Source organism: Choristoneura fumiferana, chromosome 3 (genome assembly GCF_025370935.1).
Source record: "Choristoneura fumiferana chromosome 3, NRCan_CFum_1, whole genome shotgun sequence".
NCBI classification, from domain to species: domain Eukaryota; kingdom Metazoa; phylum Arthropoda; class Insecta; order Lepidoptera; family Tortricidae; genus Choristoneura; species Choristoneura fumiferana.
This window is the reverse complement of record NC_133474.1, coordinates 850,754-877,288: the sequence shown is the minus strand read 5'-3', so window position 1 is coordinate 877,288 and position 26,535 is coordinate 850,754. Positions and strand designations below refer to the sequence as shown.

The 26,535-nt window shown below is 39.3% G+C and overlaps 4 protein-coding genes across 4 annotated transcripts; 1 reads left to right on the top strand and 3 right to left on the bottom strand.

Annotated features, from left to right (window-relative positions):
* Positions 1-4,457: 4,457 nt before the first annotated feature.
* On the top strand, positions 4,458-7,047 carry LOC141426316 (uncharacterized). The gene is made up of 3 exons (XM_074085163.1): positions 4,458-4,591; positions 4,888-4,979; positions 6,623-7,047. Exons 1-3 carry the CDS (start codon positions 4,471-4,473, stop codon positions 6,836-6,838), a joined length of 429 nt encoding a protein of 142 aa, XP_073941264.1. The 5' UTR covers positions 4,458-4,470; the 3' UTR covers positions 6,839-7,047.
* A 2,070-nt stretch (positions 7,048-9,117) lies between these two features.
* On the bottom strand, positions 9,118-11,296 carry LOC141426164 (uncharacterized). Its single transcript, XM_074085024.1, has 3 exons — positions 11,126-11,296; positions 10,402-10,484; positions 9,118-9,888 (listed from the first exon to the last, which is right to left on the bottom strand). The coding sequence occupies exons 1-3, from the start codon at positions 11,274-11,276 to the stop codon at positions 9,706-9,708; spliced, it is 417 nt and encodes a 138-aa protein (XP_073941125.1). The 5' UTR covers positions 11,277-11,296; the 3' UTR covers positions 9,118-9,705.
* A 4,075-nt stretch (positions 11,297-15,371) lies between these two features.
* LOC141426163 (uncharacterized) lies at positions 15,372-18,680 on the bottom strand. Its single transcript, XM_074085022.1, has 3 exons — positions 18,549-18,680; positions 17,246-17,346; positions 15,372-15,612 (listed from the first exon to the last, which is right to left on the bottom strand). Exons 1-3 carry the CDS (start codon positions 18,643-18,645, stop codon positions 15,421-15,423), a joined length of 390 nt encoding a protein of 129 aa, XP_073941123.1. The 5' UTR covers positions 18,646-18,680; the 3' UTR covers positions 15,372-15,420.
* Positions 18,681-22,422: 3,742 nt separating this feature from the next.
* Positions 22,423-26,157, bottom strand: LOC141426162 (uncharacterized). The gene is made up of 3 exons (XM_074085021.1): positions 26,043-26,157; positions 24,613-24,695; positions 22,423-22,690 (listed from the first exon to the last, which is right to left on the bottom strand). The coding sequence occupies exons 1-3, from the start codon at positions 26,137-26,139 to the stop codon at positions 22,496-22,498; spliced, it is 375 nt and encodes a 124-aa protein (XP_073941122.1). The 5' UTR covers positions 26,140-26,157; the 3' UTR covers positions 22,423-22,495.
* Positions 26,158-26,535: the final 378 nt, after the last annotated feature.

The following is a 26,535-nucleotide window of genomic DNA, read 5'->3' as shown; positions in this document are numbered from 1 at the left end:
AATACGAATGTTTGTTCTCGGGTCTTGGGTGTTTAATATGTATTTAAGTATGTATCTATCTATATAATTATATTTATCCGTTGCTTAGTACCCATAACACAAGCTTTGCTAAGCTTACTTTGGGACTAGGTCAATGAGGGCTATCGTTTTTTGTCTCACTAGATGGCGCACTGTTGCGTGAGGTTTTTAAGTATGGTTTTGAAAGTCTGTTATTACGGGCGTGAAAACAAAGTTTAGATTAAAATCATATTTAATACACCTTAAAACCGTACCATATAAATATCGAGCATGCCACAGTGTGCATAGTCCCCGCTTTGTTCGGGAAAAAGGGAGGACAAAGGTTTCCGAAAGACAAAACTGTCTCAAAACACAGACGTTCATTGCCCCGGAACGCATATTTGCCATAATTAATTTCAGATATTGCAAAATATTCACAAAATATTCTAATTATAAATAAACCCGCGTAGCTCACCCAAAAACTATGAGATTTGACATTTCGGAGACCTCACGCTACACTAGCGCCTCTAGCGGCGAATTCATTCGCGATAGCCCTCATTGGTGTGAATTGTCCCGTGATATTTTATTTATTATTTACTTAACTCTGCCTTTGCCGGTCCCAAACCCCGGATGAAAAAAGAGGAGGGTTGGCTGGATGTAGTCTACCCGGCCGTAAAAAGACAACGCCGAGTCTCGGGTGGCAGTGAAATAACCCGATCAACCTTAGACCCCAGTTGCCTTGAGGAACTAAATCACACTTCTGTGAAATCACCTCTAAAAGACTGCCATGGAAGGACGTGGGAACCCACCATGAGTTATCTCCCAAGAAAGCTGCTATGAATTGCACACACCTTTGTGCTACTAATGTCATGTCGACATCTCATAGACTTTTGTTTAGAAAATCATAGTGAAATTGATTATTAACAATTTGTTCGACTGTACTGTGGACTGTACCTATAGCGCAGTGGTTCTTAACCGGTGGTCCGCGGACCACTGGTGGTCCCTGGAAGAAATCAAAGTGGTCCGCGAAGCCATCAACAACGAATTGGCAAAACGACGCGCCAGTCAAGTAGCAGTAGCAACCGTTCATTTAAATACAATTTAACTTTTACCATATATTACCTTCAAACAGTAGGTGTCCCATGGCAAAACAGGAAATTTGTCAAATGGTCCCTCCTAACTAAATGCTATAGCGGCTAGGAACACTGATGAATTAACGATAAACCTTTCTCCTGAAATTATTAGCAATTAAACAAAAACCTAATTCAAATCGTAGCTGAAAGCTGATGCATTAAAAACGGATCGCATCACTCCAGATAATCCGCATCGAACCGCGGTTATTGGAACGGTAGAATAAGCGGTTAATCTAAATGGGATGTGCAGCTAATCCTGGAATATGTACTGGTACAGGATTTTGAAATCTGCTGGCAAATTGCGGCTATAAACAAGCACCCCTAGAATTAGTATCTTGCATTTTCGCTCTTCTTTTTAACCGACTTCAAAAAAGGAGGAGGTAATATGTTCCAATGATTGTATTTTTTTTATGTATGTTCACTGATTACTCAGTAAATTGTGGACCGATTTTCGAAATTCTTTTTTATTTGAAAGAGTGTTCTTCTGAGGGATTCTAGGGAAATCGAGGGCATTTTGGCATTTTTAGCATTAAGATAAGCATTTACATTCAGAAAGTATCAATTGGTAACCTGGACCTGATGAAGAAGACCAATGGAACTCATCAAAGCTAAGTAATGCTCGCTCGTATATAAACGATCATGATTAGTATACCTAGATAAGTGACTAAGAAGAAGCTTTAAGTTAATGATTCTTTCGAACTGATCTGATGCTGAAGCCAGAAGGTAGGCCACGGAACTCTGTTATAAAACAACGTAACTAAGTCGTGTTTGGGCTTAATGGAATCGTTGTAAGATGTACTTTGGCTACGAATCACTTAAAAGCGAGAAATACAGAAAATTTTAACAAGAAAGTAAAACCGACTCAATAAAAAATAAGAAAATAACAAAAAATGGAACTGACTACAAAACCCTTGAAAACATTTTTCTAGGTACCTACTAGCTCGAAGTCGATGACTCAGCACGACCCAGCAGAATGGATTGAAACCCATAGTATGTAAGTGAGGTAGACAACTATTGTCTATCCTGCTGGCTCGTGCTGAGGCACCGACTTCAAGCTAGTAGGTACATAGAAAATTATTTTCAAGGGTTTTGTAGTCGGTTTTATATTATCCAGAATGATAAAAAATGGGATCCTCACACCATCTTTGTTTCTGTAATGCTTAGGTCTGAACTTCTTCAAATCAAGGGTCAAGTAAGGACTGATTCAATTAACCGACTTGGTATTACATGGATCTCACAATTGTTTACGGTTGCGAGACGTTTTTTTTACAAGTTTTGCTTTTACTTAATTAATAAAAAAAGGTTTTTTGTTTGTACCTTGGTACTCTAGATAATCTGGAAGTTTTAATAATAAAGAAGTAATTATTGGACTTATTATTTTGTTTTATTTTATTGCATAAATCGATTAAATGAAAATATAAATGAGCAGGCTATGCTGTCATATATGTAAATCAAAAAAATATATATATTACGGCTGGAAATATTGTTCTTACTCGGAATAGTTACGAAAATTTTTCATAAAATTTCATTACTAGTTTTTTTTCATCTCTATATTATGGCAGTCTAACATTGTACTTATCCTTCAGCGTTCCACACATTTTATATAGATTCCCAAGACGTCAAAATATCTAAACACCTTTATGCCATTAACCCTTGCCACTCCAAGGTTATCCCTTGGAGTGGCAAGCGTCCGGGTCCCGGCACACCCTTGTTTGGCAGGCGACCGTCTCCCGGCACGCTGTCAAAACCCTTGAGTGGCAAGCGACCGGCTCCCGGTCGTTGGCGGGTGACGTATTTCAATAACAAATATAAACTGGTAGACCTATATCTCGCTTGCTTATTCTTGCAGAATGCGTTCATAAATAGACAAGGATGGCATTTATTAACGGCCGCGGCAACATTACGGAAGAAATTTCGTTCTTATCGTTTACTCAAGTTTCACTGTGTGGCCGCTGCCGTGCGCTGGTATTTTTGGAAACCTCGTATTATACTATTATTTGATATTGAAAGACTATAAAAGGGCTTTGTTTCGTAAATAAATTAATATTTTACGAAATAAATCAGTGTTTCCTACAGGTAATTGTTTTATTTTGTAATTATAGTTATTTAATACATGACTGAGAAAAATTTGGTTATCAGATATTTGATAATGAATAATAAAGTTCACAGAAATTGAAGGTCATTCATTGTTATTTAATTAGATATGCCATTTTATGCTAAACTATCACTGTAAGGCTTATCTATAAAATTAAAGTAGTTTTTTTTTGGTGATATTTTTAATAAAATTCGCGAATTTGCGAAAATTAATTCGTAGGTGTCACTGCAGTCAAGAAAGATTTTTTCAAAATGGCCGCGCCGCTTGACAGTAAATTTTAAATATGGCGCTGCCATTCCACAGGTTAAGGTGAATGTCTACATATATTATAATCCTATAGGTGTATAGATATTTATGCCCTCGACAGTACCTACACTGTGTAGGACTGTGGAATCCACTTTCATCAGCAATGTGTCCACAACTAATAAACGTTTGGATTAGACAGACAAATAAATAGGCATTTCTATCTGCTGTTGTACCCTAAGTTTATTATAATTTTCGTAACAAAACGGACACATCCATACAATGTTTGGGATACATCTGGAGAGCCTGTTTTTCCAGTTCGGAATCATGGACTGAGTCTACCTTCCAAATTTTGTTGAAATTGGAGAGATAAATTCAGGGTACAACGGTAGATAGAACTCACATAAATTTGACAATTCACTTATTTCTCAAGTAAGTGAAATTGTAAAATTATTTTTGAGAATAAATTATCTTTAAACCTAAGTAACGGCCATAGCGTCGAGAGAAGCTTTTTAAAAAGAGTCAGGATGTATAGGTTTTTTTAAACATCAGATATATTTTTTCTGCTGAAAATGGATCCTATATTATATTTAATAATAATATATAGAATATGTCAAATTTACAGCTATCAAATACCGTATTAAATGTGGGCCGCGAAATTGTAAAAGTACACATGAACCCGGGAGTGCCTGCAGCATTGTTGCATCAGTAGGTACCAGATCGGTGATGGCCACACACGAAGACCTTTATAACTAATTTGCGACGCCAAGTCATATAGAGTTCACAAACAATACCTTTATTGAGACAGAACAAATTGAAACACATTAATTTTACAGATATTTGCCAACTAATCCATGCATTACAGAAACAAATAATGAAGTAATCGATTTGGCATGTGTATTATTTAACATGCATAAATCACTGGAGATTCGTTCCGCTAAATATGTTATCGCGCTTCCGATATATAAGCGGCGCGCGTGCCGGCTGGCTTCACTCGACGCCATGGCTTCGCTCGCTCGCTCACTTCTCGCGCTCGCCTTAGTGGCGCTGCTACAAGCCGTCTCCGCGATTTTTCCTCCACCGGATCTCTTCAGGAGACCACGTTGCACTAAGGTTTTGTTTGGTAAGACAATGTTACTATGGTCATTATTTACCAGCTTTTTCGTATCGTATCGTACATTAAACGACTGGGGTAAAATTAAGTATTTTATGCATGTATTGTACAATCTGCTTTTAGGCTTTTTAGCCATATAATATAAACAAGAATTCGTCATCAGCCGAAAGACGTAATGTTGGAAAAAGGCTATCCCTCAATTGTATCCAACGGTTGCCCGCAACTCTTTTGATATCTGTCCATCTAGTGGTATGTCTGTCAACGCTTCGTCTTCTAGTTCGTAAAAGAATACCTTTTTTTTTCAGGGCGACGTTCGGATCGTCCAGACTTGACTTATACATTACCACCTATATACATAACTGTACCGAATAGTGATGTTAAAATCGATGACCCTCGAGTAAGTAAATCAGAATTAATGAACTAAAAGAATTTCTTTGCTCACCCGCGACCTTATGATAGCTAAGTTTACGCAAAATATGCGTGTTCATGCAGTTCTTCCACCTCCACACTGTAAGAACACACGCAAATCACACAAACCCATCTATCGCCACTACCACATTACACTGACGCGTTTCGATCTCAACCAGAGCTCATCTTCAGAGCAACACAACTAAACTTGTACGTGTTCTTACAGTGTTGAGGTGGAGGAACTGCATGAACACGCATATTTTGCATAAACTTAGCTATCATAAGGTCGCGGGTGAGCAAAGAAATTCTTTTAGTTCATTGATATATGGACTTCCGCAAGGTAACGCCTGATTCAATAAATTATTTAAATCAGAATTATTATACACCTAGTTTTATGAACATTTAAGTGTTACGTTATTTGTCCCGTGACTCAGGGAACTACAGTGATACAGTTACTAACAAGGAGGTTTGTGATATATAGACAGGGCGACTCCTAATTATATCATTTTTAGAGTTCCGGAGCCAAAATGGCAAAAACGGAACCCTTATAGTTTCGCCATGTCTATCTGTCTGTCTATCTGTCCGTCCGCAGCTTTTCTCAGGGACTATCAATGCTAGAAAGCTGTAATTTTGCACGGATATATTTGTAATTTATGCCGACAAAATGGTACAACTAAAATTCAAAAACCAATTTTTTTAGGGTACCTCCAATAGACGTAAAGTGGGGGTGATTTTTTTTTCTCATCCAACCTTATAGTGTGGGTTACTTGGAAAATTCCTTATAAAATACGAAATCCTTAGAAAAATATTACTTAATTTTATCGTAATGGCTACGGAACCCTATTTTGAGTGTGTCCGACACGCTCTTGGCCGGTTTTTTAAACTGTTATGCCATTTTTAGGGTTCCGTACTGTCGTCTGTCAGCAGTCTGTATATATAATTATAATTTCTAATGAACGTTGCATAGATGGTACGGAATCCTTACGCCGTTTACGCTACAGATAGGACTTAAGAAATAAATATAACACATATACGCTTACAAATCATAACCATCCTTCGGGCAGTCGGTTGAAATGACAAAAAACCCAAATACCAGTCTTTTTTTTTTATTCGACTGGATGGCAAACGAGCAAGTGGGTCTCCTGATGGTAAGAGATCACCACCGCCCATAGACACCTGCAACACCAGGGGGATAGCAGATGCGTTGCCAACCTAGAGGCCTAAGATGGGATACCTCAATTACCAGTAATTTCACCGGCTGTCTTGCTCTCCACGCCGAAACACAACAGTGCAAGCACTGCTGCTTCACAGCAGGATTAGCGAGCAACATGGTGGTAGCAATGCGGGCGGACCTTGCACAAGGTCCTACCACCTGCAAAAAATGCAGTTGGAATGCCTTCTGCCTGCAAAAGTAATAATATTAAGTTTTTTTTACATAAAATTGACCGTGGTTGACCCCTATCTCACCCGATGTTAAGTGCAGATTAGGCCAAAGGTGTATCTCACTGGTTCAGTAACAGCCTATTCACTCTAGCCTTGAAGAGCCCTAGATTGTAGGTATTTATTTACCCGGAAGTACAGACGATAGAAGCGGATTCCATTCCTTAGCATTTCGCATTTATTTTGTTTTAGCCTCCGGGTGCTGAAGTGATTGGTGAAGAAGTCATCGTCTGCAACAAGGGTGCTGGCCCCAAACCGAGGGTGACCCTGGCCTCCCCAGATTCCTTCGACGTTGTCAAAGTTATGCTCGGTTTATGTGTCCCACCCCCAATAAATATGGAGATGAAAGTGACGAGATACCTTAGACCAGTAATACCTTTTAACAGTCACGAAATTAATTATTATTAGCACCATGCACTATTGTCATCATTATCTCAGCCGTAGGACTGTTGTCCTGTTGGACATAGACCCCATAGACCTCCAGTTGCTTGGGTTGGCAGCGGCCTGCATCCACCGTGAACCCGCAGCTTTAACCAGGTCATCCGACCATCTTGTTTTTGTACGTCCTACGCTGCGCTTAATGGTCACTATGAATTTAATAAATGTATAAATCTAAACGATTTTATTTTATTTCGAACTAAGTTTTTAGGACGCAGAAATATTTAAAAGGAACCATCTCGGTGATATTGATTTTATTGGTTGATAATGATCAAGTTATTAAGCACTTCACTATTGTACAAAAATAAGGAAAGAAACGGAATTAACTAACTTGTTTCTTTACAACTTTACAGTACATTGGTTGCGCCTCCACTAAATAAGTAGTAAGGCGCTGTATGCTGTCTCACTCACTCGGCCGCCAGTCGCGCTATCAGTGACGATCCCCTTACCCGCTCACTCCAGACTGTGGTGATTCTGGTGTCCCTGTGGTAGCTCGGTTTACGGTTGTGCGACTGATTGCGCCACCATAGCGTTTCAGTGAGATAGCCCTTAAGCAATGGGACTGCCCCTACTACAAAACTAGAAATCTCAGTTTTGAATTTCATAATATACAGGGTGCAACATTTATATCGGTCAGTATCGGTCAGTGGAAAAGTCTCTAAGGAACCATGTTATCAATTTTAGTAACAAGAAAAACTGCTTTCATACATATAAAAAAAACTTGTACTCAGTTCGGGAAACGAATTCGGTGGTTTTGAAAAATAAAACTTAAATTATTTTTTTTGGATATCGATGGGTCATAAGCAATAAATGTTATTTACAATGAAACACGATATCTAGAATGAATAAAATGCATTTATTTAAGTAAGTCGATTCCCGAGCTGAGTACAAGTTTTTTATTAAATGTATGAATGCAGTTTTTTTGTTACTAAAATCAATGACATGTTTACTGAAAACAGATCTCCGTATGTCTTATAGTTTCCTACTTTACCATACTGACCGATCTAAATGATACATACTGTATAGTGTATATACCCAAGTAGACATTTTCTGCGGCTCTGACGTGCACTTTTTTTTTATTCGACTGGATGGCAAACGAGCAAGTGGGTCTCCTGATGGTAACACAGATCACCACCGCCCATAAACACCTGCAACACCAGGGAGGGGTATTGCAGATGCGTTGCCAACCTAGAGGCCTAAGATGGGATACCTCAAGTGCCAGTAATTTCACCGGCTGACTTACTCTCCACGCCGAAACACAACAGTGCAAGCACTGCTGCTTCACGGCAGGATTAGCGGGCAAGATGGTAACTATCTAAAAGTAGCAATTTTCTAAAAGTTCCGATTTGGGTTCAGGATGACTTCGTCCACAGTCCCATTTTGTCACCTTCTTAAATCGTCCTCATTCTCATACAGTCTACTGTTCTGATTCGCCAACATTCCCACATCGTCACTTTCCTATCTTGTCCGCTTTCTTACGTGGGCCACAGTACCAAGTCGTCAGCAGTCTTATTTCGACTACAGTGCTAACACGTCAACATTCCAATTTAGACCACAGTGTCGACTCGTCAACATTATTGCATCGTTCATTATCCAGACTAATATAAATGCTCTATAAATTATTATTGAAAAGGGGCTTTTTTTTGCAAATTACTTTCGGGATATTTTGCTATTTAAACGCTTAAATTGAGCATATCTGTGAGACAACGTCTGCTAAACGTGGACGAGTTGGCACTGCTGACCAAGTAGTACTGTGGTCTATAAAAGAAAGTGGACGAGTTGACACTGTGGTCAAAGTAGGAATGTAGACAAAATGGGATATGGACGATATCAGAAAGTGGACGAGTTGGGAAGGTGACGATATAGGAATTGTAGGCTGACGACATGGCACTGTGGACGATTTAAGAAGGTGACGAAATGGGACTGTGGACGAAGTCATCCTGAGCCGATTTAACTGGATAATAGAGCCACAGGATATGTCTACTTTGGTGTATATATTATGAAATAGTTGAATGCCAAAAATTCAAAAGTGAGATTTCTAGTTTCGTCGTAGGGACAATCCCCTTTGCCTAAGGGCTATCTCACTGAAACGCCATGGGGACGCAACCAGCCACCCAACCGTGGTGTCTTTAAGCTACCAAACCGAGCCACCACAGTCACCAGAATCACCACAGTCTGTTTCCTTCTTTATTTTTGTACAACAAAGTGTTTAATATACTTATAATCCTGTTCCAAATAAAATAAAAACGTTTCGATTTATACATTTATTAAAATTCATAATGACCATTAGCGCAATGTAGGACGTACAACAACAAGATCGACGGATGACCTGGTTGAAGCCGCAAGGTCACGATGGATGCAGGCCACTTCCAACCAAAGCAACTGGAGGTCTATGGGGGGGGGGGGGCATGTCCAATAGTGGAAACCCTACGGCTGGTGATGGTGACGATAATGAATGTGCTAACAATAATTAATCTCGTCACTATCACTATTGTTAAGAGCGTTTATACCTGCTGAGCTGGCAACGTTGCGTTTTTGTTAGTTTTTCTCGATTATTCCATAAAAATTGTTCTGAAATGTGTTCTGATAAAACTCTTCTTAATATATAAGTTAATGTGTCTATTCCAATACTTATTCGTGATAGACTTTTATATTCTTTAAAAACGAACAAATATGTAGACTTTTGGAGTAGGTAGACACATTAACTTATATTAAGAAGAGTTCTATCAGAACACATTTTTAATTTTCATTCAATTTTTATGGAATAATCGAGAAAAACTAACAAAAATACAACGTTGCCAGCTCAGCAGGTAGGTAAGCACTCCTAATAGGTCGTGTTAAAATATTGTTCTAACGAATCTCGTCACTCTCATCTCCATATCTACGGGGGGTGGGTCACAGAACCCGAGCACCACTTTGACATAGTCCAAGGAGTTTGGGAAGGTCTGGGTCACCCTCGGTTTTAAGTCTCCACGCCTGTTGCAGACGGTGACCTCTTCACCGATCACTTCAACCCCTATCTAAAACACAAAATAAACTTAATATTATTAACATTATATAGGGGCGGATGGCATTCCAAATGTAATGGGACTGGCATTGACCGACTGCCCGAAAAAGGATGGTTATGGATGTCGAGCGGATTAAAACTGACGGAGTGACATAGGTTAATAACATTTCAAAATGACATACACAAAAGCTTAAACATGAAGGGACATTTATGTTGTTTTGAAATTTATATACGAAATTAAAAAATGGTTGTCTGGAAGAGATCGCTTTTAAGTGATAAGACCACCTATCGTCTACTCTGAATTTATGTGTCTATATATTTTTTTTGTACTGGTTTCTGATGTGCAATAACGAATATTTGTATTGTATTGAAATTCTTTTTATTATTAGTTGGAATCACCCTGATCACAAACCTCCCTTTAAGTAATTGTATCACCGTAGTTCCCTGAGTCACGGGACAGAAGAAGTAACACTGAAAAATTGATTAACACATAAAACTAGGTGGACATAAATTCTAATTTACTTACTCGACGGTCATCGATTTTAACATCACTATTCGCTACAGTTATGTATATTGGTGGTAATTCATATTTTGATCCTGAACGTGCCCCTGAAAAAAAGTTGTCATCATCATCATCATCATCAGCCGGAAGACGTCCACTGCTGAACAAAGGCCTCCCCTTAGACCGCCACAATGAACGACATCTCGCCACTTGCATCCACTGGTTTCCCGTAATTCTCACGATGTCGTCAGTCCAGTTTTTAAGTAATAATGGACACTAAAACATCCCATATCCAGAGGAATAGAATGTCATAGTATCGTTCGTGTAAACCACGCACTGGAAGACGAAGCGTTGACAGGCCTCCCACTAGGTGGACTGACATCGCAAGAGTTGCGGGCAATCGGTGGATACAAGTGACGAGTTATCGTACATTGTAGCAGTTTGCAGGTGGTAGGACCTTGTGCAAGGTCCCACTTGCTCGTTTGCCATCCAGTCGAATAAAAAAAAATTGTGGCATTCTAAAGCCTAAGTTCAGCAGGCTAAAAAGCCAAAAAAAAAGCAGATTGTACAAAAAATGCACAAAATACGTCATTTTACCCAAGTAGTTTGTGTGGTATTAATAAAGTCAGTAGTAAATCTTATGGTTTTCGCGTGCGAAGCCGCGGGTAAATGCTAGTATATTATTAATTTTTCAGCGCAGTCTGACGCAGAAAAAGCTGGTAAATAATAAATAGTAACATTGTCTTACCAAACAAAACCGTAGTGCATTCTTGACGTCTGTGACCCGATTTGAGCATTCCAGAAAGCCACGAAACCAGGGATCCACGGGGTTCTGCGGAGACGGCTTGTAGCAGCGCCACTAAGGCAAGCGCGAGAAGCGAGTGAGCGAGCGAAGCCATGGTGACGAGTGAAGCCAGCCGGCACGCGCGCCGCTTATATCGCGAGAAGCGCAGTCACCTAACTATCTAACGGAACGAATCTGCAGTGATTTAATAGGTACACATGCCAAATCGATTAGTCTAATTATTTGTTTGTGTAATACATGAATTATATTGCAAATATCTGTAAAATTGATATGTTTCAAAATTTGTTCTGTCTTACTAACGGTATTATTTGTGAACTCATAATGACTTGGCGTCGCAAATTAGCTATATAGGTCTCTGTGTGTGGCCATAACCGATATGGTACAGATGGAACAACGCTGCAGGCACTCCTGAGCTCCTGTGTACTTTTACAACCTCGTGACCTATATTAAATACGGTATTTGATAGCTGCTGACTTTGTCATATTCTATATTATTATTTAAAAATATAATAAATTATAGCTTACGAATGTTTAGCAGTTGTAAAAATGTATCGGTTGATGATTTTATTCAATGGGAAAAGGGTTTAGCAGGCTAAGGAAGGGCATGTGGTCCCTGTGAGGAATAGTTGATTTGGTGATTGTCAATTGTTTGTCGTCTCTTAACTAGTAACCACTCAAACTTTCAGCCCACTGTCTAGAACAGTCACAGAGATAATGTCAAAAGTGTGTTTCCTTAATTTTTTTTTCAAACTCTTTTTTCTCCTAATCCATAGCAGCTCATTGAATCAAAATCACAGCTACGTAGTTTTTGTGGGAGTATACCCTACAATTTTATTTATATTTTATTCGTGAAAAATAAAAATAAAAAATGACAATTTATTTTTTGACACCTTTTTTTAACAAGTTTTTTTGAGGGTACTTACAACTATGAAAAAAAACATATAAATTGCAAATAGTATTAGCTACTACCATACGAAAAATCAATTGATTATAATTGGTGCAACATACTGAAAAAAAAAACTAACGTAAGTATTCTGAAGGTTCGCTTTTAAAGTTTCATGTTCGTTGCCTAGCAACAAAGAGTGTATTCTTTTGAATTTTACGTATGGCTGTCACAAAACGTTACTGAACTGCTGCTGTGTTTGAATATATTTCGACAAATTATTATGTCGAAAAAATTATATAAAAATATTTATGTAAGAATAGTCCTAATAGTTTATCTATTAGGACTATTTGCAAGTTTTTAGAGGTAGGTATTCATACTAATAAAACAATTGTTTTTTCTCCATACATAGACGCTCAAATCGCTCAATCCTAGTGCACAATGCCATGGCTCGGTAACATTAAGAGACGATCGGCATCAAGACAGTAGAACAGCTGTCTAAGCTGGCTATGGACATGATGAGATTTAGGGAGCTCACCGCTAACGTTCTGCTAACGTTAAATCGCTGGGCGAGTGCAACAGTGGCACAATTCAAAAAAACTGTTTTTTTTAAATAATTTATTGAATCAGGCGTTACTTTGCGGAGGTCCATATCAATGAACTAAAATAATTTCCTTGCATTGTGTTCTACGATGCGTATTTTACAGTATGCAATACTAGTTCCAATTCAAAAGTTTACCAGAACAGCCCAAAGATGGCTCCCGTGCCACTACTGCACGCATAAATCATTAGATACAGCAGTTGAATTGAAATTCCGGGATTTTATTAAATTCTCGTCGAAATTCCCTAAAATTACATCGTGGTTTTCATTGACGTTAAATTAAAACACCCATGCCAAATTTCATGACTCTAAGCCCAGCGGTTGTTATTTCGAGATTTTATCCCTATCCCGCGGGAATATCGGGGTAAAAAATAGCCTTTGTGTTATTCCAGATGTTCAGCTATCTACATACCAAATTTCATGACCCTAAGCCCAGCGGTTGTTATTTGGAGATTTTATCCCTATCCCGTGAGAATATCGGGATAAAAAGTATTCTATGTTTTAATCCAGGCTACAAACTAACTTTTTGCCAAATTTCATCCAAATCCGTCCAGCCGTTTCAGCGTGAAGAAGTAACAAACATACTCACTCACTCACAAACTCACTCACTCACTCACTTACTCGCAAACTTTGACATTTATAATAGTAGGAAATAGGATAGGATACCGAAATCTCAAATATCTCAACGTGGGACGTCCACCAACGAGAGGGACAGATGGCTTGGTTGAAACCGCGGGTTCACGGTGGGTGTATGCTTCCAACTGTAACTACTGGAGGTAATTGGAGAAGGACTATGTCCACAGATATAGATTACACTAGATAACGCAAACACCTCATTCTGTATGAAAACCAACCGTGTCACTTTTTTATATCTACTGTGACGTCTTAAGAGCGAATTAGCGATGTGAATTCCCCGAAGTCCGTGCAAAATCGATTCAAATGAGTCAGTCACTAGTCATGATTAGTCAGTTAGCGGTCAGTATTTGTATGGGGCCAACCCCGACGTTTGGTCGGGGTCGGAGACGCGAAGTAGATGCATTTGCGTAATCTAGTGTAATCTATATCAGTGACTATGTCAAACAATGGGCGCCCTACGGCTGATATAATGATGCCGATGACCATATATCTAACTTTCTATATTTACATATCGTCACTACTTAAAAAAAACTCGTACCTAAAAATAGATAATTTTTCTAAGTGGACTTTATGTACATCACATCAAGGTTCAATTTTCTTGAAGTAAAGTAGTGACGATATATCAGACCTACTTTGATATGATATCTAGTAGGTAACATTACACTGCACACTGCGAAACAAATTGGACACGTTACATTTAAAATTGATTATGTACTGAAGTTCTTACGTTTAGTTTGTACTAAAGAAAAAGAAACCATAAGCGGAGGGTTCTGTAACAATTCGGAACTATCTATGGCTATCTACTGTTAGTAGAGCCCATCTCCAAAGTAAAATAATACGTGTTTTGGGATAATATTGACGGTTAATAATAAAATAATAAATGTCAGGGGACAATTTTTTTTTTAATTTTTTTTAATTTTTTTTTTATGTAACCTTTTTGTTTTTCCTTTTTGTACAATAAAGAGTATAAACAAACAAACAAACAAACAATTGACCTAGTCCCAAACTAAACAAAGCTTGTATGTACGGTCAAAGACTTAAATTCACCTAGTGCCATCCACGAAGACGCGTGTTTTTTTCAAAATTAGACATTAATGACATTGCAATAAGAACCACGGCACGCGTCATCGTGTATGACTCTACCTATACCATGGAACCTTTTCAAAGGAAAAGTCACTATGACGTTTACTGTAAAATGGTTCCATAGTAGCTCATGAATTAAAGTCCTTGACCGTACAGTCAACTCGACTTGTTTAAGGTGGATTTTGTTGTATATTTTTGAAACTTTGAATAAGTTCATATTTTTACACATGACTGCACTTAATTTTAGTTTTCAGATTTTTTCCCTTTATACATTATATGTCTAATAGCAATGATATGTAATAATACTATCATTGACTAATAGTCTACCTTGATGCCAAATATCAAGCCATATTTTGTCGGTTTTTTACCGTGTTTAAAGGAGTCTCATTCCGAGCCGTGCATTTTATGGAGACGGGCGTGTCTGGCTCGCACGTCGCGGATCAAGATGAGGCCTGTATCCTCGCCTTGGTCCGCAACGAGCCTCAAGCCTATGTCTCAGAGCGAGCAGCCTCAAACTGAGGCTGTTTGATGGAGACGCGCGTGTCTGGCTCGCACGTCGCGGATCAAGATGAGGCCTGTAGCCTCGCCTTGATCCGCAACGTGCCTCGAGCCTATGTCTCAGAGCGAGCAGCCTCAAACTGAGGCTGTTTGATGGAGACGCGCGTGTCTGGCTCGCACGTCGCGGATCAAGATGAGGCATGTCGCCTCGCCTTGGTCCGCAACGTGCCTCGAGCCTATGTCACAGAGCGAGCAGCCTCAAACTGAGGCTGTTTGATGGAGACGCGCGTGTCTGGCTCGCACGTCGCGGATCAAGATGAGGCCTGTCGCCTCGGCTTGGTCCGCAACATGCCTCGAGCCTATATCACAGAGCGAGCAGCCTCAAACTGTGGCTGTTTGCTTCAAGTCTAGACAGCTCGACCTGAGGCTGCTCTAATGGATACGCGGCTTTAGATAAAGTCCTTAATTTTGCGTAAATTAAAACACATATTAGTTTAATGCATTTATTAATTCATGTTGTGCACTGCATTAATATTGTTTACTCTCGCTGTATGATAGCGTACCGTGTTACACGCACTTCTATATCGACTGGTGGTGGAACGCAGAAGCCTAGTGACACATTGATGTCGTCGAGTGAACCGGGCGAGATTTGGGACACTGACGGTGCCCGATCACTAATTAGGTTGCAGGCAACGATCTTCTCACCAAGCAGTTTAATATCTTTATTCTTCTAAAATACAAAAGAAACAAAATTATTTTTAATTAATAACCTAGGGTTGCTCAGCGAGCTATGAAGTTGGCTGTATATGCTTATAGTTTCTTTGCGGGATCGAATCAGAAATGAGGAGATTTGTAGATGAACGAGGCCAAGCGAATGAACTTGTTGAAGTGGCCACGGGCAGGCCATATAGCACGGAGAACAGATGGCACGGAGAAAAGTTCTCGAACGGAAATCGCGAATCGACAAGCGCAGCGTAGGACGTCTACCAACGGGGTTCCCTTTATCTTGCATAATATCGATTCTCCGAATTACACTTCGCATAACCGCTATCACATTTTTTTTTAGCCGAATGATACTTTTGCATAATCATTACTTTGCATATTATCAGTTCGAATAATAGTCATTTCTCAGAATATTAAATAGCAGAACACTGTTATCGCCAAATATAGGTACTTCTGCAGAGTATTAAATAGCAGAACAATAGTATTTTATATGGCATAGCGAAATACCTACTAGTTTGGACAATACAATTGTATTTCAAATAGTGCTGACCTTAACATGGCATAATGACATGGTTAAAGAGGAAGCGAGAGAGAGAGAGAGAGAGAGAGAGAGAGAGAGAGAGAGAGAGAGAGAGAGAGAGAGAGAGAGAGAGAGAGAGAAACATTTATTTACACATATTCGATACACATAAAAATACATTAGATGGAAAAAATGAAAATAACATCGAATAGTATATAAAGGAACGAACAGCTGCCATAAAAATAAGGCCAGCAAAGTAAGCGTGCTGTGGCAGCAGTAAGCGTAGCGCCAGAACAGAACAGCAGCTACATAAGTTAGGGTAGGGTTAGGTTAGAACTGCGGCTACAACAGCGCGCGAGCCGAGCGAGCGAAGCGAGCGTGCTTCTGTAGCGGCCAGCAAAGCGCCAGAATCTTACTGCTTCCAATAAGGGTTAGGCTAAATAATAAGCCATAACAAAGAGTATGATAAAAAAGGGTATGATAAGAGTAATGTTTGAAAAAAAAATCGGAAAAGAAAAGTTCGGAATATGCGGGTAGTTGAAAAATCTCGCGCAGTGGTGACGGCCGCTGGGGCGTAGAGTCAGCAGCAGAAGTGGATGAGCAGCTACGCGTGCTTACAATGATCTACATACGACTCTACTGCCGTGGTAAGAGTGTGCACCGTAACTGCTAAGGCTAACATCACCAAAAGTGAGATATATTTTTAGATTGAAACATAAAATTATTACCCGTGTGGTGTCATGTTAGAATCACACCTCTCCATTTCTTCCGTGGATGTCGTAAGAGGCGACTGAGGATATAGGTTAAGGTATACCGTAGGCGATAGGCTAGCAACCTGACACTATTGTACCGTTTTTGTCAAACTTAAAACCTAAATTGCTAAAAGTGGCTCCGAAGCGGTAACGTTTCGTGTGCTCTGCCTACCCCATTTGGGAATACAGGCGTGATGTTTGTGTGTGTGTATATAACATTTTTAGATGAAATCGCTTGTTTGCGACAACACTGTGCTATCTCCAAAGTTGCGATATTACAGATGTCACAGTTTTGTCGCAAAGGTGCGAAATATAAAAAAAAAATAGTTGAAACTTGTGACTAATTATTTTGTAACTTATTTACTCACAAAAGGGTCGTCGATGTGGACATCGTTATATGCATGAGTTAGGCGTATAGGCGCCAATTCATAAGCTATGATATGAGAGTCAATGTGATCCATGGAGCTTCCTGGAATCAAAATATTTTGCAATTTTAATAAGTCAAAAAAACACGAGTGTTACCTATTCATACTGTTTTATGGTGATTTTCCACCGGCGAGACGAGGCGAGACGAGAATTGAAATTTGTATGCATTCTCGCGCGCCCGCCGCGAGCCGCTGCTGGCCGCCACGGGCGCCGCCATACTAGCGTCTACAGACTCACGCCGTGAACCCCCGATAACACCCGAGAAGCGTGAATGTGATCGCTTTCTCGCCGTCTCGTTCTCGCGCTCGCCTGTTCTCCGATCGGTGTCGGTATTTTCAAAAGGTTTCTCGGGCGAGGAACGAGAACGGTATCACATTCTTGAAGATTATAATATGCTAATGCACACAAAACCAAAGCCGCTGCACTGTCGCCCATTCCGGATAACGAACGAGAATGCGAATGAGAAGGTCGCATGAGTGTAAATGCCTTCTCGGTTCTCGCGCAATTTTCTCGGCGAGACTTCTCGCGTGAGTCTGTAGATGCTATACAAATTTCAATTCTCGTCTCGCCTCGTCTCGTCTCGCCTCGCCGGTGGAAAATCACTTTTATAAAGAGTTTATTACTACCCACATACATTATATAACGCATTCACTGCCACCGACGAATATATGCGTTTTCGGAACTTCGTCCAGTGCCGCTGTCATAATTATTCATACATTTTGAACGCACATGTGCGTCGGTGGCACCTGTGGAAGTCAGGTGGCAGTGAATGCGGTAAAGAAGAATAGAAAATAATGTCATGCGAGCTAAAAGCTTTCAACTCAGTCTGTTATTAGGATTCCGGAGCCAAAATGGCAAAAACGGAACCCTTATAGTTTCGCCATGTCTGTCTGTCCGTCCGTCCGTCCGCGGCTTTGCTCAGGGACTATCTATGCTGGAAAGCTGTAATTTTGCACGAATATGTATGTAAACTATGCCGACAAAATGGTACAATAAAAATTTTTGTGTACCTCCCATAGACGTAAAGTGGGGTGATTATTTTCTCATCCAACCTTGTAGTGTGGGGTATTGTTGGATAGGTCTTTTAAAATCATAAGGGGTTTGCTAAGACGATTTTTCGATTCAGTGATGTGTTTGCAAAATATTCAACTTTAAAGTGCAAATTTTCATTAAAATCGAGCGTTTCCCCCTTCTAAAATCTAAAGCAGTTGGTGGAAAATAATAATCGTACTAGCATCGTCTTACCAAAGTCAGCCGTAGTACATGATGGAAGGTCCGCGCATGCGGTTTGCAGCAGCGCGACCACGGTGAGCGCGAGAAGCGAGCGAGCGAGCGAAGCCATGGCGGCGAGTGAAGCCAACCGGCACGCGCCCCGTTTATAACCCGCCAAGCGTAATCATCAATTTAATGGAACTAATTTACATCGATTTATGGACGTTAAATCGATTACGTTATCATTTCTTTTTGTAATGCAAGAACAATTTTCCATATATTTGTAAAATTAAATGCTTCATTTTGTTGTATCGATTGCGTTACTAATTCGCCAATTAAATAAAGACGCAAATGCAATGTAGGGTCTAAAGCTGGTTCTACTTTTTCTATAGACAACAGGTTTTATAGAATTTTATCATTTCATTGTTAATCCGAAAGTAAATCTACCTGATCCGTTTGTCTTTTTGTCTGTCAACTGTTACATTATTACAGTAAAAGTAAAGGGTTGCTTCTGGATGCTCTGAATGGAATGCATGGAAATAATTAGGTAACAATATGACCTTATTCCATGATTTCTTCTTTTCCTTTGATGGTCTTATTACATGACCTTATTCCTCCATCTCTATTTTGCAAACGGCGTTCCAGGCTGGGGAAGCGTCTGCACCCTTCATCATCATCATCATCATGTCAGCCGAAAGACGTCCACTGCTGGACATAAGGTTCTCCACTCAGACCGGTCTTGTGCTTTCCGCATCCACCGCGATCCCGCGATCTTAAGCAAGTCGTCGCTCCATCTTGTTGGAGGCCTACCGACAGCTCTCCCTCAATCTTCACCCTTAATAAGATAAATATGAAGCAAACCACTTTCTTTCATAATGTGAACTGCTAAGGAATGGAATTCGCTCCCGTCATCTGTATTTCCGGAAAAACTAGATTGTTCTAGGGCTCTTCAAAGCTAGAGTGAATAGGCTGTTACTGAACCAGTGAGATACACCTTTGGCCTCATCTGCACTTAACATTAGGCGAAGGGTCAACCAAGGTCACTTTTATCTTTTATGTAAAAAAAAACAGCAGAATTAGGTCTTATTATTAATGAACAAGTAAATTTGGTTTCTTCTCCGTTACTACCTACGGCTTGGGTTTGGTTTGAACAACAACAGTTAAGATCAATTAAACAATGCCTTAACAGTAAATAAAAAAAAACATAGTAGTAGGTGGTAGTAGGTAGTTTTATGTGACGATCAAAGTTTATAAATAATAGGATCAAATAAAGCCGAATATGGGCAATCAGGGGAAAAAACTCGTGTAGTTTTGAAAATTGGTACAGTTATACCTTGCAGTATCCAGATGAACATACTAAAAGTCCTCAAGGGTGGGGGGTGTGCTGACGGTGTAAGAAGGGTTGAAGGTACCTTTTTTTAGGTTTTTGCTCATATCTCGAATATTTGTACAAATAGCAGTATGATTACTTTGAACAAAAGTTTCTACATAAAATTTCCTACAAATGTGGTCATATTCATTTTTTATCTCTTTCGTAAACAGTGTCGTAACATGCAGGCTACCTTAGTTGCAACCCCCCAAATAAAACCCTCGACCTTAATGTGCTTGTCATGAAACCCGTGGTCGGTAAATGAGTCATTGCCCGTACTTACTGATGGTGCTGCGCGCACTGGCCCACACGCACACGTGGCTCAGGCACATGCTGCGGGAGGGGGAGGGCGGCGCTGCCAAGAGCGCAGCCTAAGGTATCGCCTATATTTGGAACAATTATATATTTTTTTACAATATAAAATTTTACTCGCAAATGTGATGAAAAACATTGTATGTCGCACGGACGGTACTAAAATTACGAACATCAACTATTAAAGCCCTCAGTCTAGACTCTCATTCGTAATTCCTTATTTACCGGTCTTAAGACACAATGTCCTATATTATCTGAAGGCAACTGAAGGTCTATGGGGGAGGCCTACGTCCAACAGTGGACGTCCTATAGCTGATATTATGATGATGATAATGATGAACAGAGAGCACTGCTCGCTCGGTCTATCTAGTCGCCTTTTATGTCACGTCTTAGTCGCCTTTTATGTCACGTCTTAGTCACCTTTTATGTCACGTCTTAGTCGCCTTTTATGTCACGTCTTAGTCGCCTTTTATGTCACGTCTTAGTCGCCTTTTATGTCACGTCTTAGTCACCTTTTATGTCACGTCTTAGACGCCTACTATGTCACGTCTTAGTCGCCTTTTAAGTCCGTCTTAGTCACGTCTTAGTCGCCTTTTATGTCACGTCTTAGTCTTTATGTCACGTCTTAGTCGCCTTTTATGTCACGTTTATGTCACGTCTTAGTCACTGTCACGTCTTAGTCGCCTTTATGTCACGTCTTAGTCACCTTTTTGTCACGTCTTAGTCGCCTTTTATGTCACGTCTTAGTCGCCTTTTATGTCACGTCTTAGTCGCCTTTTATGTCACGTCTTAGTCGCCTTTTATGTCACGTCTTAGTCACCTTTTATGTCACGTCTTAGTCGCCTTTTATGTCACGTCTTAGTCGCCTTTTATGTCACGTCTTAGTCACCTTTTATGTCACGTCTTAGTCGCCTTTTATGTCACGTCTTAGTCGCCTTTTATGTCACGTCTTAGTCGCCTTTTATGTCACGTCTTAGTCGCCTTTTATGTCACGTCTTAGTCACCTTTTATGTCACGTCTTAGTCGCCTTTTATGTCACGTCTTAGTCGCCTTTTATGTCACGTCTTAGTCACCTTTTATGTCACGTCTTAGTCGCCTTTTATGTCACGTCTTAGTCGCCTTTTATGTCACGTCTTAGTCACCTTTTATGTCACGTCTTAGTCGCCTTTTATGTCACGTCTTAGTCGCCTTTATGTCACGTCTTAGTCACCTTTTATGTCACGTCTTAGTCGCCTTTTATGTCACGTCTTAGTCACCTTTTATGTCACGTCTTAGTCGCCTTTTATGTCACGTCTTAGTCGCCTTTTATGTCACGTCTTAGTCGCCTTTTATGTCACGTCTTAGTCGTCTTAGTCGCCTTTTATGTCACGTCTTAGTCGCCTTTTATGTCACGTCTTAGTCGCCTTTTATGTCACGTCTTAGTCGCCTTTTATGTCACGTCTTAGTCGCCTTTTATGTCACGTCTTAGTCGCCTTTTATGTCACGTCTTAGTCGCCTTTTATGTCACGTCTTAGTCACCTTTTATGTCACGTCTTAGTCGCCTTTTATGTCACGTCTTAGTCGCCTTTTATGTCACGTCTTAGTCGCCTTTTATGTCACGTCTTAGTCGCCTTTTAAGGTCCGTCCATCCTAATTCTAAAACCGGGTACAGCACCTATATTAAAGTAACAATCATTCGCAAAAATTCAAAGTTGCGAATCTGATTTTGAGTTTGTGTAATTTCTGTGTGTTGTTAAAGTGTAGATGTCGAGGAGCTGCATGAACACATGTTTGTTGCAAGCTATCGTAAGGTAGCGGGTGAGCAAAGTATCGCCTGATTCAATACAGTACTTTATTAATACAGAGAACCTGGAAGAATCTTATCTCGGAAAATCTTTATGATCTCATCTTTATAGATATCTGTATTATCTGTACTGCTTGCTATGTTTTGCTGTTCAATAGGCATGGTATTGTTATATTATTAAGCTTTCATCACACTTATGCCACTTAATAATTTAAATGCGAATCTTCGTAAGTTTGTTTGTTACCTTTTCACGTCTGAACCACTGAACGGTTTATAAGAAATTCAGTATACAGATATTTTGAGTCCTGAGGAAGGACATAAACATAGTTTTTATCTCGGAAAATTGCAGTTCCCGCGGGATAGCGATAAACGAATTCTACACGGCCGGAGTCGCAGCAACAAGCTAGTATAAATTTTTCAGTGGCCGCCGTTAAATAAAACTCTTTTTTAATTTTACATTTTTATTATACCACATCAAGCAGTGCCAACAATACTGACAATTTTACCAGCAAAACTTTAGCCGTGGTTTGGTGGTATCTCAAGGAACCGGGTGACATCCATCTCCATGGTTAGTGGTCCTTTCGCGTAATTTACCACTCTGACATAATCGAGTGGGTGATGTTTGTGTTTATGGTCTGGAACCAAATCTGCGCTCCCAACCGAAGAGCATATGGTGATCTCTTGACCGATTAGAATAGTCCCAATAGAAGGCTAGAAGGGATAAAATTGAAATCGGTAATAATTGCTAGAAAAGGTTTTAACGAAAATACAAACTGAGACATGGATGCACAGAAAAACCAGAAAAAGAGACCAGCGCTGGGAATCGAACCCAGGTCCTCAGCAATCCGTGCTGCGTGTTATAACCCCTACACCACCGCTGGACAGGAATCTAGACACGAATTTTTCCTATGCATACATATCTCAGGTTGCTTATTTATACTACGCTACTTATGCAGCAGCACTAGCGACATCTATGTTCCGCTCTCATCGAGAGACGTCACACTCATGTCTCAGTTATTTTCGATATGGTTTCACGGGATACCCGTAAAAGTAACAAATTTGGAGTTGAAATTAAAAATACAAAAAGACTCCAAAAACCAATCAGAAAGGGTTTTATTGTTTAAAAGGCTTCTTTAAAGGATTATACTCGTAATATGTTTCCCCTCTCATCGGAGTTGTGCATAAGTGTTGGATGGGTAAAAATGCACCCACAAGAGGGTATTTTTGCGGTATTGTTAAGTATACCTCGTAAAGGACTTTACTATATCGAAAACTATTTCCGTCAAAGCTGTAGGGCATTTAATTCTGCATCAAATAACGCCAGGTTTATATTTATTTGACTAGCCTAGATTTCTCTGTTGCGGGATTCCCGCTATAAAAATTGAAAAGTACACAACACTATACGAGCTATGAGAAAAGGCCTTATACTTTCTTAAAAGGCCGGCAACGAACCAACGACTCCCTTTGAGTAGTGGTGCTCATTTCCCATCATATGACCCGCTTGACATCATGTAAAAATTCTATCGCGAATTCGGGAAGTTTGATAACTATTTAAGGCATTTGCGCCACAACCAGCGAGTAAACGATTAGCTATCAACTATTTTCTCACTAAAGAAACGAACAATAGATAATGTTAGATCCCGTGTCAGTAAAAGAAATATTATACAACTCACTCAATAATGCACACATGGCTTTTTTATTTTATTTTTATTTATTTTATTTTACAGTGCGAGTAATCACCCATCATGTTCTTATACACTGGCTTCTAGCCCAGCGACAAAACTATAATAATTAAGCGCTCAGTTGTTTTATGCAATAAATGCTGCGTTTGACACACATCAATTTTGTATCAGATAATCCATGCGCTTGCCACTGGGCTCAACACGTAAGCAGAATACTAGTAACATGCAGTAGATCGACTTCATACTAGCGCCCGAATCGACGCACGCACACAGCCAAGCATCATTTACACAGCCGCTAACCAATCTTCGCAAGACAAAACTACGCAGTGCCACGCCGCGCGCCGCGCAGTCCGGTCGCTGGTCGAGTGCTGTGCCGCGGTACCCACTCTATTCGCCCCCGTTTCGATTCCGTAACGTGGCTATAGCGCTCGGTACTAAATCTTCATAAGAATGAGATTTTTTTACGTGATAAAATTCAACAAGTCGTTTCGAACTTGCTGCAATAGACGCAATTTTTTTCTATTACCAACTTATAATTTAATAAATAAATAAATAATTATAAAACACATATGTTTTATTCCTATACCTAAAACTGCACACATGTATTGTATTGTATACAATAAAAATCTACACGCGTGTGTTTTACCATATTTTACTTTTTGTAGTCGCCAACCCTAGCGCTCCGTCCAGCGGTAGGTATAAATTACAAGAATACGGCTGAGTCAATCTACTGCCTATTAACTTATATTGTGACGTAAAACAATGTTTGGTAAATTAGATTGTCTGATGCAAAATTGATGTGCCTCAAGCAACAACCGAGCGCTTAACGTACTCGCGTCTCACTGCCAACTCTTTACTAGTTTCTAGCTCTACTCATTTCTCAGTCATCGTCGGTGGTGGGATAAGTGCCTTAATTTACTAAAACTGGATACATATAATTAGTTAACTTACTCTGTGGTCAATAATATGAACTTTATTATCTGGTTTAGTCAAGTGTATACGCGGCAACCCGTAACTCAAATCTGAACGTCTTCCTGCAATCAAAATATTATTTATATTATATAACTCTCTATTTCTTGGACCATTTGTTGTTTTTTTTTATAAATAAATAAATAACCTTCACCAACTTCGAAAACTTGAAAGCCCCCGATATTGTCATTTCCAAGTTCAGCATCGTAAAAACAGCGAAACCTTAATTGAATAAAAATATTTTGATTCCGACTTTGAATAAAATATAGCTGAAAATCAACGCAAGAAAACTCGCTTTTACGTTGAAAAAACCGCATTGAAATTGGTCCATCCGTTCGAGCTACGATGTACAAACATACATACACAAACATTGGGGTCAAACTTTCAAACGCCTACTTTTCGCGTTGGAGGAGTTTCTAGGACAACCGAAAACACCCAATAAGTCTTTCATTCTATTTAAATGAATGAATGAATGATTTATTTGTATAGGTAACATAGGTAAGTTACAAAGATTTTTAAAATTTAAGGGATTCTCTATGTTTTGCCGTTAGGCGTACAAATATTTGCTTATTTTAAACAATAATATAAAATATACTTAAATTAACTTGTTATCTAGGAATTCAAATTTAATATCGAGAAATTAATTAACCTAATAATCCTACATCCAAATTAGTCCAAAACAATAGCAAGACAATATACATTATTTTCAAATCTATGCATCATCAATAAAATTTAATAATTATAAATTCAATTTTAATTTATTTTAAATTAGAAATAATTATTATAAAATTAGGAAACAATAAATAAAATAAAAAAAGTAAAAATAAGGCCGCTTGTGACATCCGTTTCACCGGACAACGGACTGTTTTTTACGGTGCTGTATAGATAAAAATACACACATATATTATGATACATATTAAATGCTCAAGACACAAGAACAAACATTCGTATTATTCATTTTGTAACTATATACAGTAAGTGACTTATTGATAACTATTCCTTGACGATTTGATATAGGTAAATTAAAAAACTACTTTAGTAAATATTTCGCGAAAGAGTCGAAAAATCTTCTGTACTACCCCGTAATGATTTTAAAATACCTACCCAACGATGCTATAAAGATAGATAAGAAAAAAAAGCTAACCGACTTTACGTCTATGGGAAGTACACTTAGAATCTTTTTTCCTGTATTTTAATTAACCACTTTATTTGCGTAGTTGCTGCATATATCCATGCAAAATTACAAATTTCTAGCACTAACAGACAGACAAACAGAAACAGCGAAACTATAAGGGTTTCGTTTTCGACATTTTGGCTACAGAACCTGGCTGTATTTTGGCTGGAATGTTAATATTTTTTTTTTATTAAAAAATGAAAAGAAAGTTAAAAACATCGTAGTAACATTGCCTCACCAAACTGAAACGTTTTACATGGTGAAAATTGCGCGCATGCGACTTGGAGCAGCGCGACTACGGCGAGCGCGAGAAGTGAGCGAACGAGCGAAGCCATGGCGGCGAGTGAAGCCGACCGGCACGCGCCGCTTAGATATATTGCGCGAAAAACAACCAATTTAAAGGAACAAATCGACAAAAAATCACAATCAAGGAACAAATCTGAAGCGTATGTATGCTAAATCGATTACTTTATCCTTTATTTGAGTTGCGCATGCTGTGAAAAAATCGGCCAAGACCGACATGGGCGTGCACCTAGAGTCAGGTCCTAGACGATTTTCATGGCAATAACCAAACCTAACCGAATCAACGAAAAGTTGGAGGACTCTGCAGTGACAAAGTCGTTTTTGTCACTTCAAAGTTTAATATCTCAAAAACGGCTAAACCAATTTTGATGAAACATATCTTAGACCCATCGCTAGAAAACCTGACTTCAAATAAAAAACCGCATTGA

Bases quoted from the DNA above. Each gene is read 5' to 3' on its own strand.
- LOC141426316 (XM_074085163.1), top strand. From the start codon at position 4,471: ATGGCTTCGCTCGCTCGCTCACTTCTCGCGCTCGCCTTAGTGGCGCTG. The intron at 4,592-4,887 runs GTAAGACAATGT...TTTTTTTTTCAG, and splicing joins TTGCACTAAGGTTTTGTTTG to GGCGACGTTCGGATCGTCCA. The intron at 4,980-6,622 runs GTAAGTAAATCA...ATTTTGTTTTAG, and splicing joins TTAAAATCGATGACCCTCGA to CCTCCGGGTGCTGAAGTGAT.
- LOC141426164 (XM_074085024.1), bottom strand. From the start codon at position 11,276: ATGGCTTCGCTCGCTCACTCGCTTCTCGCGCTTGCCTTAGTGGCGCTG. The intron at 10,485-11,125 runs GTAAGACAATGT...ACTTTTTTTCAG, and splicing joins ATGCACTACGGTTTTGTTTG to GGGCACGTTCAGGATCAAAA. The intron at 9,889-10,401 runs GTAAGTAAATTA...TTTGTGTTTTAG, and splicing joins TTAAAATCGATGACCGTCGA to ATAGGGGTTGAAGTGATCGG.
- LOC141426163 (XM_074085022.1), bottom strand. From the start codon at position 18,645: ATGGCTTCGCTCGCTCGCTCGCTTCTCGCGCTCACCGTGGTCGCGCTG. The intron at 17,347-18,548 runs GTAAGACGATGC...TTTTGATTCCAG, and splicing joins ATGTACTACGGCTGACTTTG to GAAGCTCCATGGATCACATT. The intron at 15,613-17,245 runs GTGAGTAAATAA...TTTGTATTTTAG, and splicing joins TCCACATCGACGACCCTTTT to AAGAATAAAGATATTAAACT.
- LOC141426162 (XM_074085021.1), bottom strand. From the start codon at position 26,139: ATGGCTTCGCTCGTTCGCTCACTTCTCGCGCTCGCCGTAGTCGCGCTG. The intron at 24,696-26,042 runs GTGAGGCAATGT...TTTTGATTGCAG, and splicing joins ATGTAAAACGTTTCAGTTTG to GAAGACGTTCAGATTTGAGT. The intron at 22,691-24,612 runs GTAAGTTAACTA...TATCCCTTCTAG, and splicing joins TTCATATTATTGACCACAGA to CCTTCTATTGGGACTATTCT.